Here is a 15,971-nt window from a genome sequence, read left to right as displayed (position 1 = left end):
TTCAGATTCTGTGTCTCTCTCTCCCTCTGCTCCTACCTCACTCACATTCTGTCCCTCTCTCAAAAATAAACATTAAAAAAATTAAAATAAATAAATACACATTAAAAATTATAAAAGTATTCTTTCTATAAAGTCATATAGTACTTTTACATTTATTAGGTGGCTGTTGGAAGCATGGATTTTGCTAGAGTGTTTAATTCTTAACCTCCAGGAATATTTTAGCTTGTAAAAAATAGCATATAGGAAGAATAATATGAGGGTAGGTTAGCATTGCAGTATATTTTATAAAATTATGATAAAAATAAAAAGGAATATAATCATAATAAGTCATTACCAGGCCAGTATTTATTAATTTTTTGAAGCTTTAGGTATAATAAGTAAGGAATACAGAACAGATAGGGTCCCTCCCCACTCCGCTTCTAGCTATTTGCAAAGAATCAAGAGGTTAATTTACAGTTGAGCAATTCTCTACATTTCTATAATACCTTTTCAGAAGGCCTTGTAGTGTTATCAAAACTACCTGTCACCCCTTACTAAAATGCTCTACCTTAAAAAAATTGTAAATAAAAAGTTAGCCCTGTTAATCACATCATTTATTTTTTTTGGTAACTACATTGAAATTTCAGCTCTAGAATTTTCTGTGTCTTCATCCTGCGTAGGGATAGGGAGGAATTCCTTTGACTCCCAGGCCAGTTATCTGTTAAAAAAAGAAAGGAGAGAAACTTTGCTAAAAGATAACTCCCAAGTATTCTTTAAAAGCAGTTTTGTGATTCATAATACTATTATTTAGCCACCAATCATCCTTGTTTTATTTCCTATCGTAAAAAGGAATTACTTGATTAGGTGGTCCATTGATAACAATCCAACTGGCAACCATCTACAATTAACTTGTATTTAAACCTGAATTTGGAGCACCTGGGTGCCTCAGTTGGTTGAGCGTCCAACTGTTGATTTTGGCTCAGGTCATGACCCCGGGGTTGTGGGATCGAGCTCAGAGTCGAGCTCTGTGCTGAGCATGGAACCTGCTTAAGATTCTCTCTCTCTTGCTCTCTCTCTCTCTCTCTCCGTTTGCTCCTCTCACCCGCTTGTGCGTGGTCTTTCTCTCTCTCTAAAAAAAATTTTTTTTTCAACGTTTATTTATTTTTGGGACAGAGAGAGACAGAGCACGAACGGGGGAAGGACAGAGAGAGAGGGAGACACAGAATCGGAAACAGGCTCCAGGCTCTGAGCCATCCGCCCAGAGCCTGACGCGGGGCTCGAACTCACGGACCGCGAGATCGTGACCTGGCTGAAGTCGGACGCTTAACCGACTGCGCCACCCAGGCGCCCCTTATTTTTTTTTTTAATTTTTTTTTTCAACGTTTATTTATTTTTGGGACAGAGAGAGACAGAGCACGAACGGGGGAGGGACAGAGAGAGAGGGAGACACAGAATCGGAAACAGGTCTTTCTCTCTCTCTAAAATAAAATTTAAAAATACCTGATTTTATTTCTACCATCTTCTTATTTCTTTTCAGCTTGAGAGGTCTATGACTTTTACCAGTGTTTGTTTTGTTGCAAAAAAGAAGTTAAGAAACCCAAAGATATTTTTGTGACATCAAAACAATCACCTGATCTTTTTAAAAAAATTTTTAATGTATATTTATTTTTGAAAGAGAGAGAGAGAGAGAGAGAGAGAGAGAGAGAGAGAGAGAAAATGAGCGGGGAAGGGGCAGAAAAAAGAGGGAGACAGAATACAAAGCAGGCTCCAGGCTCTTAACTGTCACAGCACAGAACCCAAAGTGGGGCTTGAACTCGCGAACTGTGGGATCATGACCTGAGCTGAAGTCAGACGCTTAACTGACTGAGCCACGCAGCCTCCCCTCAATTGATCTTATAAACATGTTTCAAACACTGGTTTTCCAAGCCCATTCTACCAATTTATAGAATTTCAACAAGCACTACTGAAGCCCCAAAATATTTTGAAGTACACCACAAAGTAGGCTGAACACATCGTCCTGGGCTTATAGTCTAGAAAATCTAAATAAAAAAATTTTTAGGCTATTTCTTAAATGTTGATTTATTTTTGAGAGAGAGAGAGTGCAACAGGGGAGGGGCAGAGAGAGAGAAAGGGAGAGAAACAGAGGATCCAAAGCCGGCTCCATGCTGATGCCAGAAAGCCCAACGCGGGGCTCAAACTCATGAACCTCGAGATCATGACCTGAGCCGAGGTCAGATGCTCAACCGACTGAGCCAGGCGCCCCTGAATAAAATGTTTTTAAAAGTCTAGCATGATGTTTACAAGTATGAAAAGGCACTAATGGCTCAGTTACTTAGCCAAAGATCTCCCCAATCTCACCCTCAAGATAAAAGAAAGAGCCAGATCACCTTGAAGATCCCACCAGCCTGAGGCTGCTGCAGAAGCTTCTCCGCGTCCATTCCATCCCGGGCACATGTCACGTACATTTCAGAGTAGTCCTTCCCTCCAAAGCAGCATGATGTTGTTTTATCAACAGGCAACTTCACAGTTTGGAGTCTTTTCCCTAGAGGAGCAAATATTTTATTGAAAGTCTAGCTCCAGCAAATCTCCAACCTGCACAGCCTTTCTGGACTCCTTGCAGAGGATTAGGGATATTCCAAAAAGAGGAGTCAAAAAGTGGAGGTCAGATATCAGCCATGTATTTGACTTAACCTTCCCTGATGATTTGTGTTGGCCCAAAAGACTTACCTCCGCAGGAAAGGAAGACTGACTGTAAATTCGGGGCTATATGTTTGGCCTTTATTTCCAAAATCACCCTACCGAGACCTTTGAATATATCTCTGTATAACTTTGTCAGTAATGTAGTTTCTCCCGTTGCTAGTGTCTGTTTTTTTCTAGATAGGGCAGGGATTTTTTTTATTTTTTATTTTTACCTGTCTCAGGATCTAAACGAATCACTCTTCCTCCATTGTAACAGGCCACCCAGAGCTTCCCCTCAGCATCAATACACATTCCATCCGGAATTTGTTCCTCTTTCTCCAGCTTATACACACTTCTGCGGTTGGCTGTAGTTAAAAACAAACAAATACACACATGTGTACACCGAAACAACAGGCCGCTCAATACTGAGCATCAGACAGTGATGCTCAAGCTGACTGTAAATCCTGATCACGTTTGCTTAGTCAGGGTCTGGCATGTGAGATGATTCAGAAGAGCTCATAACTTTATTTTTTATTATTATTTTTTTAATGTTTATTTCTTTTTGAAGGAGAGAGAGACAGCATGACTGGGGGAGGAGCAGAGAGAGAGGGAGACACAGAATCCGAACCAGGCTCCAGGCTCTGAGCCATCAGCACAGAGCCCGATGCAGGGCTCAAACCCATGAGCCACGAGATCATGACCTGAGCTGAAGTCAGAGGCTCAACCGACCGAGCCACCCAGGTGCCCAAGAGTTCATAACTTTAAAACAAAAACGTCCAGGGGTGCCTGGGTGGCTCAGTTGGTTAAGCATCTGACTCCTGGTTTCGGATCAGGTCATGATCTCGTGGTTTCGTGAGTTCAAGCCCCGTGTCTGGGTCTGTGCTGGCTGCCCAGAGCTTGCTTGAGATTCTCCCTCTCCCTCTCTCCTTCCCCAACTCATGCTCTGTCTCTCTCAAAATAAATAAACTTTAAAAATTAAATAAATAATAAAAAAAAATGTCCAGAAATGTAAGTGGGCACTCCTCAACAAAGGATTTTTACCACATGATTTGGGGATGATCATACTCTCTTTGGTTTGGGTACAGACCTATCTGTCTAAGCTTTCAGAGGAGGAGAGAAAAAAAGTAGAAAATTTTTAATGTTTATTTATTTTTGAGAGAGAGATTGCAAGTACGGGAGGGGCAGAGAAAGAGAGGGGGACAGAGGATCCGAAGGGGGCTCCACGCCGACAGCAGAAAGCCCCATGCGGGGCTCAAACTCACGAGCCATGAGATCATGACCTGAGCCGAAGTTGGACGCTCAACTGTCTGAGCCACCCAGGTGCTCCAAAAAGTAGAATTCTTAATAAAATACCAATAGTTCTCTTTGAGGCTGGCCCGAACTGAAGCTCTGGCACATCTTAGATACATTTCAGTCTATGGTTAGACCTGATACATTTCAGTTTATGGTTATAAAAATAATGGTACCATGTGAACAGTTCACGTGCAAAAACTAGTAAGATGTACCAGTTCTGTTTCTGCCAAATGCTCCAAAATCATCTTATCAAAACTAAACACTGAAGAGCTTGTTCCTGGGGCGCCTGGGTGGCTCGGTTGGTTAAACATCCAACTTCGGCTCAGGTCATGATCTCACGGGGTTCTTGAGTTGAGGTCCACCTCGGGCTCTCTGCTGTCAGCACAGAGCCTGCTTCAGATTCTGTCTCCGTCTTTCCCTGCCCCTTCCCTACTCACGCTCAGACACTCTCTCTCTCTCTCTCTCAAAAATACAGAAACATTCAAAAACATAAAAAAAGCTTGTTCCTGAAAGGAAAGGTATTCTGAAGCCAACTAACTAGCTGGCATTAAAGGGGAAATCACAGTATACAAAAAAACCATGAAACTCCAGAGGAACTTTAAACTACGAAATCCAGGTCATTCTAATAACTGCACTGGGTTATAATGGAAGAAAAAAGTTAAAAAAAAAAAAACATGTGTAAGTAGGGGCGCCTGGGTGGCTCAGTCGGTTAAGCATCCGACTTCGGCTCAGGTCATGATCTCGCGGTTTGTGAGTTCGAGCCCCACGTCGGGCTCTGTGCTGACAGCTCAGAGCCTGGAGCCTGCTTCCGATTCTGTGTCTCCCTCTCTCTCTCCCCCTCCCATGCTCGCACTCTGTTTCACTCTCTCTCTCTCTCTCTCTCTCAAAAAATAAGCATTAAAAAAATTTTTTTAGGGGCGCCTGGGTGGCGCAGTCGGTTAAGCGTCCGACTTCAGCCAGGTCACGATCTCGCGGTCCGTGAGTTCGAGCCCCGCGTCGGGCTCTGGGCTGATGGCTCAGAGCCTGGAGCCTGTTTCTGATTCTGTGTCTCCCTCTCTCTCTCTGCCCCTCGCCCGTTCATGCTCTGTCTCTCTCTATCCCAAAAATAAATAAACGTTGAAAAAAAAAAATTAAAAAAAAAAAAATTTTTTTAATAAAAAAATTAAAAAATGCGTAAGTAAAATGGGTAAAAACAGTCATAAAACAGAGCACTTTATATTTCAGAGCAAAAACATCAGTACTGAAATAGTTTGCCTCTGGTTAAATTATACGAGAGTCTTGTGATTTTTTTCATGTCGTTTTCATTATGGGTTTGGCTCTTGTGGTTTGGCACCTTTCACAAAACAGTTTCAAGCACTCCCTTCTAGATTTTTCTCAAGAACTCCTTCCCTCCCAGCTTCCAACTACGGCTCATGTAGAACCCATTGACGGAATTGAACAATCTGCAACTACTGTGTAAACTTCTCTATTTTGGAAGATTATTCATCTGTCTCTGAGTAGCTTCCTATGGTTAACTAAAGCGCAAGTGAGAGATTTCAACCCCAAACCTTAACTTTCTGTTCCTTTAGCTCATTGTCCTGTGTATTGCTTCCCTATAGGCACATCCTGGTAGAATAGGATCCATTTCAAGGTGAGCCTCTTTCTAGAGATGGTGGCAAGAAAGGGAATTAAGGATCTATTCATATTATTGCAACGGCGGCCACCATTAGTTGTGTTGAGGGCCATGGCTTCACTGGAAAAAATAGTCAAGTCTGTGTAATTGTGACTATACTGGCGTAGTAACCACCAGACAGTCCCTTATTTGACAAGTGAGGACCTTTTTTTCTAAGCTTACTTACTTATTTATTTAGAGAGAGCATGAGTAGGGGAGGGGCAGAAAGAGAAGGAGAGAGAATTTCAAGCAGGCTCTGCGCTGTCAGGACAGAGCCTGACTCAGGGCTCGAACTCACAAACCGTGAGATCGTGACCCGAGCCGAGATCAAGAGTCGGATGCTCAACTGACTGAGCCACCCAGGCGCCCCTCCCAAATAAGGACCTTTTCAGACGAGTTGAGGAAGAGGCAGCTTACTGGCTACATACAGAGGGGGAAAAAAAAACTCACCAGCAGTATTAAAAAGAATAATGAGAAAGTACATACAGATCTTTCCTGTCTGCAGGTCGTAGTCAAAGGCATCCACGGAGTAGGACAGGCTGTCAATGTAATAGAAGATTTTGTGGTCCAGGGACCAATCCAAACCATTGGAGATGTCCACCTGGTCAAAGTACTTTTCCACGTGGTGGTCAGGAAAGAGCGAGTACAGGGAGCCCTGGTGCCGCTCCAGAACTGCTGGGGCCGTTTCCTCGGCCATGGTGCCTACAAAGCCCAAAAAGCACCGAGGTTAGCTCCACAGCATCTTGCCCCGTGCCCTGCACCACCTCTTATCCCAGGGTTCCCTGCCCATCATCAAATCAAGGAAATGATCATACAATCCCAACCTGGGTCCCCTGTTTCCAAAAATGACAACTACTGGGGTGCCTGGGCGGCCCCGTCAGTTGAGCATCCGACTTCGGCTCAGGTCAAGATCTCAATGGTTTGTGAGTTCGAGCCCCGTGTCGGGCTCTGTGCTGTCCGGGCAGAGCCTGCTTCGGATCCTCTGTCCTCCTCTCTCTGCCCCTCCCCCACTTGCACCCTCTCTCTCTCTCTCCCTCTCTCTCAAAAATAAACATTAAAAAATTTTAAATAAACGACACCTACCTTGCTTATAATGCAAATTAAACTTATACCAACAGGTTACGGATAGTTCTTCCAGACAAGAAGGAGTACATGTTCGCCAACCCCATTCTCTTGGCCTGAGCACAACTATAACGTCTGTAACTATGTAGCTATTTGGGAACTCTGAAAAGTACATATCAGGCAGCTCCGGGGAAGAACACCAGAATGTGCAATGCCACCTAACTGGTGGGGAGTGCTCTGTTTTATTTTCCAGTATGTCCCAGCTTGAACTCAACACGGCCTGGAACTTGGACGTGAGCGCTGTGGTGAAGACCGGGATCCAAGAGGAACCCTCTGAATCTGGCCCAGGGAGCAGAAAAGGAAACTCCGGAGGCTCAGAGACTGGGTATTTTCCATGCCTTTCTCCGTTCCGTTAGTTCCGCGGCAAGGGTAGCAACGGCAGACGGTGGCCAGCAACAGAAACTGCAGGAACCACGACTCAGGGAAGGGGACATTCCTCTCCATTTGGTGAAGGTGTAGCTCCAAAAAGGCAGAGCCAAACACTGCTGTGTTTACGTTCTCTCTCTCTCCCTCCCTCCTGCTGCTTGGTCCCCAGAGACAGCACCGTCCTAGAGACAGGGTGGTTTCTGGCTGGAGGAGTGACAAGGAGAGAGCCAGGAAAATGGAAGGCACCCAGAAATAGTGAAGAGGGATGTTGCTCAGAAATTGGCATCCCATAAAGCTGTTTATGATCTCCGGGCTCATCTTCAACTTGTATGTGCACGAATCTGGTTCTAATTAGCATACCAAAGACTGGGAATGAAGCTGTGGTTAGAACTCCTGAGTCTCAGACCGGCGCTGAGTGGCCCACATGGGGACCAGATCCTAGGAGCACCTCACAGACAGCAGGTCACAGCTTTTCTGGTAAATGCTCTGAACCTAAACACACAGGTTGCTTACTAAGACGAATGTGTCAAGATTTGCCGTAGGATTATTTTTTTAGTTTTTTTTTTAACGTTTATTTATTTTTGAGAGACAGAGAGAGAGAGAGAGAGAGGGAGACATAGAGTGTGAGCAGGGGAGGGGCAGAGAGAGAGAGGGAGCCACAGAATTCGAAGCAGGTTCCAAGCTCTGAGCTGTCAGCCCAGAGTCTGATGCGGGGCTTGAAACCATGAACTTTGAGATCATTCCCTGAGCTGAAGTCGGATGCCCAACCGACTGAGCCGCCCCAGGCGCCCCAAAAATCACATGTTCCGATGGGGCTTGCATGTACATATATAAAGACAACACAGGGGCACAGGGGCGCCTGGGTGGCTCAGTCAGTTAAGTGTCCGACTCTTGATTTTGGCTCACGTCCTGATCGCATGGTTCATGAGATCAAGCCCTGACTGGGGCTCTGCACTGACAGCAAGGAGCCTGCTTGGAATTGTCTCTTTCCCTCTCTCTCTGCCCTTCTTGTGTGCGTGCTCTCTCTCTCTCTCAAAATAAGTAAACATTAAAAAAAAAGACAACTATAGCATAAATAAGTGAAGATCAATTGAAGTGGCCAAATATTGGTTCTAGACTGCAAAAAGTTAACTGTATATTTTGCAATCTCTTCAGAAGCCCTTAAAAACTATACAGAGAGATAGAGTAAAAGATCACCACAAATAAATTAAAATTGAATTCTAAAACAATGTTCACACAACCCAAAAGCAGGCAGGAAAGGGGAAACGGAGGAACAAAAAAATACAGAGGGAAGGAAGAGAAAGCAACTAACAAAACGGTAGATCTAACTCAAAACATATTAGTAATTACAGTAAATGTAAATAACCTAAACACATCAATTAAAATATTTTCAAGATGATTTTTAAAAAAATCCAACTATCTGCTAGGTATAAGAAACTCACTTCAGATATAATGATACAGATAGTGACTAAGTGAAAGGATAGGAAAATCTACACCTTGCAAATATTGATCAAAATATTAGGCGACCCTGATGACATCTTTATTTTGTCTCACAAAGTGCCACAGAATTGGGGCACCCGGGTGGCTCAGTTGGTTAAGCGCCTGACTCTTGATTTTGGCTCAGGGCATGATCCCGGGGGCATGGGATTGAGCCTGCATCGGGCTCTGAGCTGAGTGTGGAGCCTGCTTAAGATTCTCTCTCTCTCTCTCTCTCTCTCTCTCTCTCTCTCTCTGCCCCTCCCCTGCTCATGCTCTCTTTCTTTAAAAAAAACGAATAAAACATTAATAATAAGAATAACAAGAATAATAAATTTAAAAAACAAGGGGAATTGGATGGGACTATATTCTTCAAACATGGCAGTGTCATAAAAAACAAGAAAGGCTATGTACTGTTCCCAACTAAAGAAGATTAAAGAGACATGTCAAGTAAATGCAATACATAATCATAGACTAGATCCTGTGCCAGAGGGGAAAAAATGCTATAAAGGACATTATTTGGTTAATGGCCAAACTGGAATATAGATAGTACATCAGATGAAATTGTACCAATGTAATTTTTTAATGTTTTGTTTAATGTTTATTTATTTTTGAGACACAGAGAGAGCATGAGCGGGGGAGGGGAAGAGAGAGAGGGAGACACAGAAACCGAAGCAGGCTCCAGGCTCTGAGCTGTCAGCACAGAGCCCAATGCAGAGCTCGAACCCATGAACCGTGAGATCACGACCTGAGCTGAAGTCGGACACTTAACCGACTAAGCCACTCAGGGGCCCCAAAACTTTTTATTTATTTATTTGTCTAAAAAAATTTTTAATGTTTTTAAATTTATTTTTGAGAGAGAGAGACAGAGTATGAGCAGGGGCAGGGGCGGGGGTGGGGGGCAGAGAGAGAGGGAGACAGAATCCACGAAGCAGGCTCCAGGCTCTGAGCTGTCAGCACAGAGCCTGATGCGGGGCTCGAACCCGCGAACCACGAGATCATGACCTGAGCCAAAGTCGGATGAAGTCGGTTAACTGACTGAGCCACCCAGGCACCCCACAAAACCCCTATTTTAAAACTCATTTAAACTACAAAAGTACCATGCACGCTTTAGTCTCTGCTGGAGACAGAAATTGAAAGGGATATTTATGAAGCCTTTCTTACGGGATTTTGTTTTCAGTCAAAGGCTACTCAAGTAATGATAAAAGACCCCAAGACCCATTACCAGTACAACTCTAAGTCTTGCTTATCGCCAAGGCTCAGTCAACAGGTGCTAGAGATAAACCATACCAGCAAAGTATCTCCCAGCGGGATCCACCTTCCCATCATTGAATCGATTGTTTTTCTTATCTTTATCTACTGTGGCCAGGACAGCCACCGACTGATCTTCCCAGTTCAAAGCACAGAACTTTGTTCCAATGGTGGCGACGTAGCCTCCTGACTGGCGAAGGGCCACAGAGCTGACGGGGGCATCTGCAGAAGCAAAAGCAGCATTCAGGACTCGACACGTGGGCCAGCGGCCCAGCGGCCCACCGCAGGCATCGCGCCACCAGACATCCCCGAGGGGATTCCAGCTCTTTTGACAATGGGAGTGCCCTCTCCCTTCAGTTGAAGGGTGCAGACTACCTAACCGAGTATATTCATTCAGCAGTGTTCTGGGCAGCAGGGCTAGAAAGGGGAATGAAACCCAACTCTTCTGGAAGCTTCCAGTCTAGTGGGAGAAGCAGGGAAGTCACACCGCGACAGCCACCATACACTGGGGCGGGTGTCACATCAAGTTCGAAGGAGGGGGTCCCTAACTGGGGTGGGGAGACAAGGGGACACCAGAGTAGCTGTCACAGAGCAAGTGATGCTCGATTCACCTGGTCTCCAGGATACCCAGAGCTACAAACTGCGTTTGGTTCTGGTAACTAGGCTTTGCGACATCTCACTCTCCCTCCGAAACAGGGCTTGTCTCTCTTTTTTCTTTTTTTTCATATTATTTTTGAGAGAGAGAGAGAGACACACAGAATCCGAAGCAGGCTCCAGGCTCTGCTCTGTCAACACAGAGCCTGATGTGGGGCTTGAACTCACGAACCGCGAAATCATGACCTAAGCCAAAGTCTGACGCTTAACCGACTGAGGTGCCCCTCTCTTCTTTCTTTTAAGTAGGCTTCACAACCAGTGCCGAGCTTGAACTGACGACTCTGTGATCAAGACCTGAGCTGAGATCAAGTGTCGGACGCTTAACCGACTGAGCCACCCAGGCGCCCCTACATTTTGTACTTTTTAAATGTTAGGTTTCCTGGGTTTAATATTTTTCCGCGTATAAGGAGACTTCTTCCTCTGAAGTGGAGAGATTGATTACCATGGTGAGCAATCACAGGAAACCAACTGACCGGAATTTATTTTGAAAACATTTTCTGAGCACCTCTTCAACAAGCACAAGGCGCCAGGTGCTCCGGGAGCAGGTCTTAGCTAAAAGCCCTGTTCAGAAGTTGATTCCAGCCATCGAGGGGCCCGGAGAATGTGCGGGACACTATTGGGAAGGTCACATTCTCATCATGGATCCTGACCTGTGGCCTGAGACTTCCTAAGTGACTACTGACATCATAAGCCTTTTCTATGGTTTGTGGGGGGTAGTTTGCAGATTGGAGGTGGGGATATATCCCTAATGTGTGCAGGCTGGCAAAGAGAGACTGGGGAAGGCAACAGGTCCCTCTCCCCACTCTGACCGCTGGTCACAGTCACTTTGCCTCCAGCCGAACTGATAGGCCTGGGTGAGTTAAAAAGCTGTTCCCTCTTGGGGCGCCTGGGGGGCTCAGTAGGTTGAGCGTCTGACTCTTGGTTTCGGCTCAGGTCATGCTCCCTTCTCTCTCTGCCTCTCTCCTGCTCTCTCTCTCTCTCTCAAAATAAATTTAAAAAATTTAAAAAAAGAAGCTGTTCCCACTCATTAAAAAAAAAAAAAGTCTGAGGTCACCAATTCTGGGATGAGCCGTCCGAGGTCACAGGAATTCCTGGTATCTCTTCTCATTAACACAAAATAAGCAACTTCCTTATCTCTAACCAAGCCCACACCCTTCAAGCCAGAGAATGAGAAACCCCTCCACTGGGAATCACGTGGCCATAAACAATCTCATCCAAATGCCCTTGAATTTCGTCCTGAATCTTATTTTGTTACCATGACCGGATAGGCCTGGTTGATGCTTTGTAAGTCTGAAAGCCCTTCTTTTTATGTTCAAAGGGATATGCCTGTTATTTCTTTTCGCGGATTGAGGGCTTGGCCTGACCCAGGATAAGACAGCCTTTGCTGTGCCACAAACGGGGTCTGCAACTTTTAAAGCTGTTACCCAAGGATGTTTGGAAAGACCCTACTGTGCGCCCCCTGAGCAAAACAAGATGGGGAAATGCTGCCGTCTCCCCCACAGAGGAAGAGGAAAGTATTGACCATCCAGAAGTTTCTCCTGGGTCAAAGTGGGAGGACACAGGGGATACAGAGAGCAGGACAATCCAAAAGTGTTAAAGCATATCTAGTACCCTTTACCAGGAAGGTCCCTGGGGAATGACACATCAGGTGACAGCCACTCCCCAGGGAAAAGACAGCCATCCGGGCAGGTCCCAGGGAGAGCCCCGTCTTCATCCTTACCCACGGTCACTTGCTGCACTCCCTTGCTGAGCGAATCCCACCGGCAAACCTTTTTTGCCGGAATATCGACGAAGAGCAGAGAGTTGGACGCCTCCTCCCACACGGGAGATTCGCCGCACCGGCAGTTCTCCGGCAAAACACACTCAATCTTAACGGAAGACATGATCATGCGAGAGATCTCTGGAAGGTTAACAGAGATAAGATAAAATGTAACCGCGTCGGGCAACTTCAGCAAAACACCTGGCCTGAGGCGCTGGTAAGTACAGACTGGGTTTTTACCAGAACAGGAAAGCCACTTTTCCCTTCATCAGAACAAAATAACGCCATGTGGCAGGAAGACACGCATAGGAAAATGAAGACAGAGCTGACAGTCCAGCATGAGACATCTTCAACTGACTTACTTCCCAGTGCCTATTTTCAAGCTATCTTTTGAAAAGAGAGGAGGAAAAATCACAACACCCCAACATCCATACCTCGGTGCCAATGACCCTCGGAGAGCTGGCCGCTCGGACCGGGTAACGCTGCCCTTTATGCCTGCGCCCTAGCCCCCAAGGTGGGGCGGGGGCGGGCAGCTCCTTCATTGGTGGCCCCTCCCCCGCCGGCAGCACACCAGCTCCCGCCGCCCTCCCCCTGCGCGGATGGTGCGGATTCCCTTCTCTGACCGCTCAAAGGCCAGAACCTTCCTGCTCTGCCTTTTTCTGAACTGCACTTTTCGAAATACGTTCCTCCGTGAACTGAATGAGAACGGACACCCCTTTTCAACTGCACGCGATGGAAGGGGTGCAGAAAAGGGCACGGTCTGGGCACCCCCGTGGGACAGCCTCTCAGCTGTTTCTGGCCGCCTAGCAAGGCACGGTGCCAGTTTGGCAAGGAGTCTGAACTCCGCAGGCAGGAACATTTCATGCTGGGACTTTAGGCCAGAGCGTGACCAGCGAACGGGGAGAAGACAAAGAAAAACGATCAGAAAAGAAACAAATAAACCAACAACATTACCTAAGTAACCCCGTGGGTGAGGAAAAACAGGCAACTTTCTCCCTGACATCTTTCTGCTTTGAAGTGAGGGGTCCCACCCACGGATGGGGCAAATGAGTGACACGGGGAAAGGGAAAAGAATCTTTGTTTTAATTAAATTTCCTTCGATACATTGCTTTTTTTTTTTTTTTTTTTTTTTTTTTTTTTTATAAGAGACACGGCTCAAATAGGCTTTAAATGCTGACTGCCAGCGTCGTAGCATTCGGAATCCGCGCCGGCTGTTAAAATTTGGCACGGGCTCCAAAGGCCTTCCTGCTATCAGTCTGAGATAAGGCCCAAGATCAGACGCGGGACTTTTGCCACAGCGACTTCTAACCCCGCGCTCCCGGCGTGCAAGCCAGGCGCGCCGGCAAACGTCCTTTTCCCGCCCGGGGTTTTCGGGCACCCGCGGCCCGGCAGGAGGGAGCGGGCACGCGGCGGCGGGTGCCCCCGCTGCACCTGCGGTACCTGTGCGGGTGAGGGGCTTCCGCGCGACCCGGTGGCGCCGCTGCAGCCTCGGGCGACCGCGAGGCCCTGGGGAAGCTGCAGGTCGAGGCCGCCCGGTGCACGGGCCGGCCGAGCGGGGGCGTGCAGGGCGCGGGGTCCCCGGGGCGAGCAGGGGGCAGTCGGTCTCCGGCCGGCAGGCCCCGGTCGGAAGAGCGGGCCTAGGGGCTTTCGCTAGGCGGTCGCCAGACCTTTCCTCCCCCGGAGAGTGGGGGGGCGGGGAGGCCGGCCCGACCCCGGCACTCACCAGGCTGGCGACCTGCAGGCGGCTCAAAGGTCAGGCAGCCCAGCCGGGAGGGCCGGGCGGGGGACGCGGCGGCTCGGCAGGTGGGGGGTGGGGACTCGCAACCCCCAACGCTGGGCCCCTCCTCCGGGGCTCCTGGAAGAATCCTACGAAGCCACCCCGGACAGGGGGGAGGGGGCGGGGCACAGGCTTGGAGCCCGCGGGACCTAAGCCTCGGAGTTTGGACGGAGAGCTCGAGTTTATCTCTTACTTAAACAAGAAAAATGGTTAAAACGCCTAGCAGAGATTGCGGTCGAGGGTCCGGTTAAACACAAACAGGTGAAAAAAGGAAAGAACAAAGCGGTTAAACAAATCCACCCTTTTCCTAGCGGAGAAGAAAGCCTGGTGGCTGGAGGCCAACTCTTGCGAAGCGTTTTTGGTGGGGGAAGCGGAAAGGCTTTGTTTGATTGGATTTAAAGATCCTATCGATCCTAAGTACGGTTCAGCTCCACACTCTTCGCAGTTTCTCTAAAGAACCTCCAAGTTTAAAACAGTGAAAAAAAAAAAAAAAAAACACAAAAACACAAAAAAAAAACAAAAAACAACACACACCACAAAATTCAGGCAGGGAGGGAGGTAAACAGAACGGTGTTGCCGCTGGGGGGATGGGAGCCGGATATTAACTGTGAAGGGGTGAAAGGAATTTTCTGGGGTGATGGACGTGTATCCAGATGAACGTTTGCGTTGCACAGAAATACGAACTGTCAAAAGTCATCGGGGTGGTTACGCTTGAGATTTGTGTGTTTTATTGTATGTGTTGGATGCGAGGTCGGTGCTGCCTCATTATTTGTTTTTAAATGTTTATTTTTATTTTTGAGAGAGAGAGAATGAGCTGAGCGGGGGAGCGGCAGAGAGACAGAGGAGGGTAGAGGATCCGAGGCGGGCTCTGCGCTAACAGCAGTGCGCCGGATGCGGGGCTCGAACTCATGAGCCAGGAGATCATGGGCTGAGCCGAGGTGAGCCACCCAGGCGGCCAGTGCTACCTCATTATTGATCTCTCTCAATCCGGTGTCATATTCCTTGCCATCTGCACTGCCCTAAAACCCCTTAGCACACTCAAGTCACAATCACTGTTGGAGTTCCAGTTGAAGGGCCAGAAACCAAGATGGAAAGGCACATGGCTCTAGACGGGCAGGAGATGGTTGGAGGAATCGCTGCTCAAAGTTTAAGGTTAGTAACTTAGAGTAACTGGCACTTCCGGCCTCAATTATTTCCCCTTCATCCCGGGGAGGTTACTTAAGTCAACCGCTCTCCCGTGCCCCCATTTAAAGATGGGAAAACACAAGTCTACAAAGTGGGGAGACTCCCAGTCACACATTAAGCTGGGAGAGTTCTGGCAAATAGGCCAAACCATCAGTAGAAAAATAAGAACCTGGGGCGCCTGGGTGGCTCAGTCGGTTAAGCGTCTGGCTTCCGTTCAGGTCATGATCTCATGGCTCGTGGGTTCGAGCCCCACATTGGGCTCTGTGCTGACAGCTCAGAACCCGGAGCCTGCTTCCCATTCTGTGTCTCCCTCTCTCTCTGCCCCTCCCCTGCTTGCACTCTGTGTGTGTGTGTGTCTCTCTCTCTCAAAAATAAAAACATTAAAAAAAAAAAAACAACACTTGAAGGACACTTCCTTGGGTGGGGCCAAGAACGGGACCGCGGTCTCCAGATGCTTCTCTGGGGTTCTATTGTGTCCTCTCCCTATCACATGGCTTCTTCCACCTCCCTGATGCTGACGACACCCCAAACTGTATCTCACCCTGACCTCTCCCCCCAAACCGCAGGCTGGTAGTTCAGAGGCTCTCTACTCGACTGCCCCCACGGAGCTGTCCCAAACCAATCACATTATTCTCCACAAACCTGGGAATGGGACCATGGTCTATAAGCAATAGACTGTGTAAGAAGCCCTTCTCTTCTTGTTCCCTCCCTCAAGTCCAGTTAGTCACCAGATCATAAAAATTGTCCTTTTAATGCCCTTCTGGCTCTGCTGGCACTTC

At 47.4% G+C, this 15,971-nt stretch overlaps 1 protein-coding gene across 1 annotated transcript; it reads right to left on the bottom strand.

Moving 5' to 3' along the window:
* Positions 1 to 323: 323 nt before the first annotated feature.
* RGN (regucalcin) lies at positions 324 to 12,745 on the bottom strand. The gene is made up of 7 exons (XM_030306235.1): positions 12,665 to 12,745; positions 12,192 to 12,371; positions 9,857 to 10,039; positions 6,089 to 6,304; positions 2,892 to 3,023; positions 2,367 to 2,521; positions 324 to 697 (listed from the first exon to the last, which is right to left on the bottom strand). Exons 2-7 carry the CDS (start codon positions 12,358 to 12,360, stop codon positions 647 to 649), a joined length of 906 nt encoding a protein of 301 aa, XP_030162095.1. The 5' UTR covers positions 12,361 to 12,371; positions 12,665 to 12,745; the 3' UTR covers positions 324 to 646.
* Positions 12,746 to 15,971: the final 3,226 nt, after the last annotated feature.

The sequence above is a fragment of the Lynx canadensis genome, chromosome X (genome assembly GCF_007474595.2).
Source record: "Lynx canadensis isolate LIC74 chromosome X, mLynCan4.pri.v2, whole genome shotgun sequence".
In the NCBI taxonomy this organism is placed as follows: Eukaryota; Metazoa; Chordata; class Mammalia; order Carnivora; family Felidae; genus Lynx; species Lynx canadensis.
The sequence above is the reverse complement of the archived record's forward strand: the minus strand, read 5'-3'. Positions and strand labels throughout refer to the sequence as shown.

What these genes read in the sequence shown, in the direction of transcription:
- RGN (XM_030306235.1), bottom strand. Translation starts at nt 12,360, where the DNA reads ATGATCATGTCTTCCGTTAAGATTGAGTGTGTTTTGCCGGAGAACTGC. An exon ending in CCTGCAGACAGGAAAGATCT is followed by an intron (nt 3,024 to 6,088) that starts GTATGTACTTTC and finishes TTTTAACTACAG; the next exon opens with CCAACCGCAGAAGTGTGTAT. An exon ending in TCGTTTAGATCCTGAGACAG is followed by an intron (nt 2,522 to 2,891) that starts GTAAAAATAAAA and finishes TTGCTCCTCTAG; the next exon opens with GGAAAAGACTCCAAACTGTG.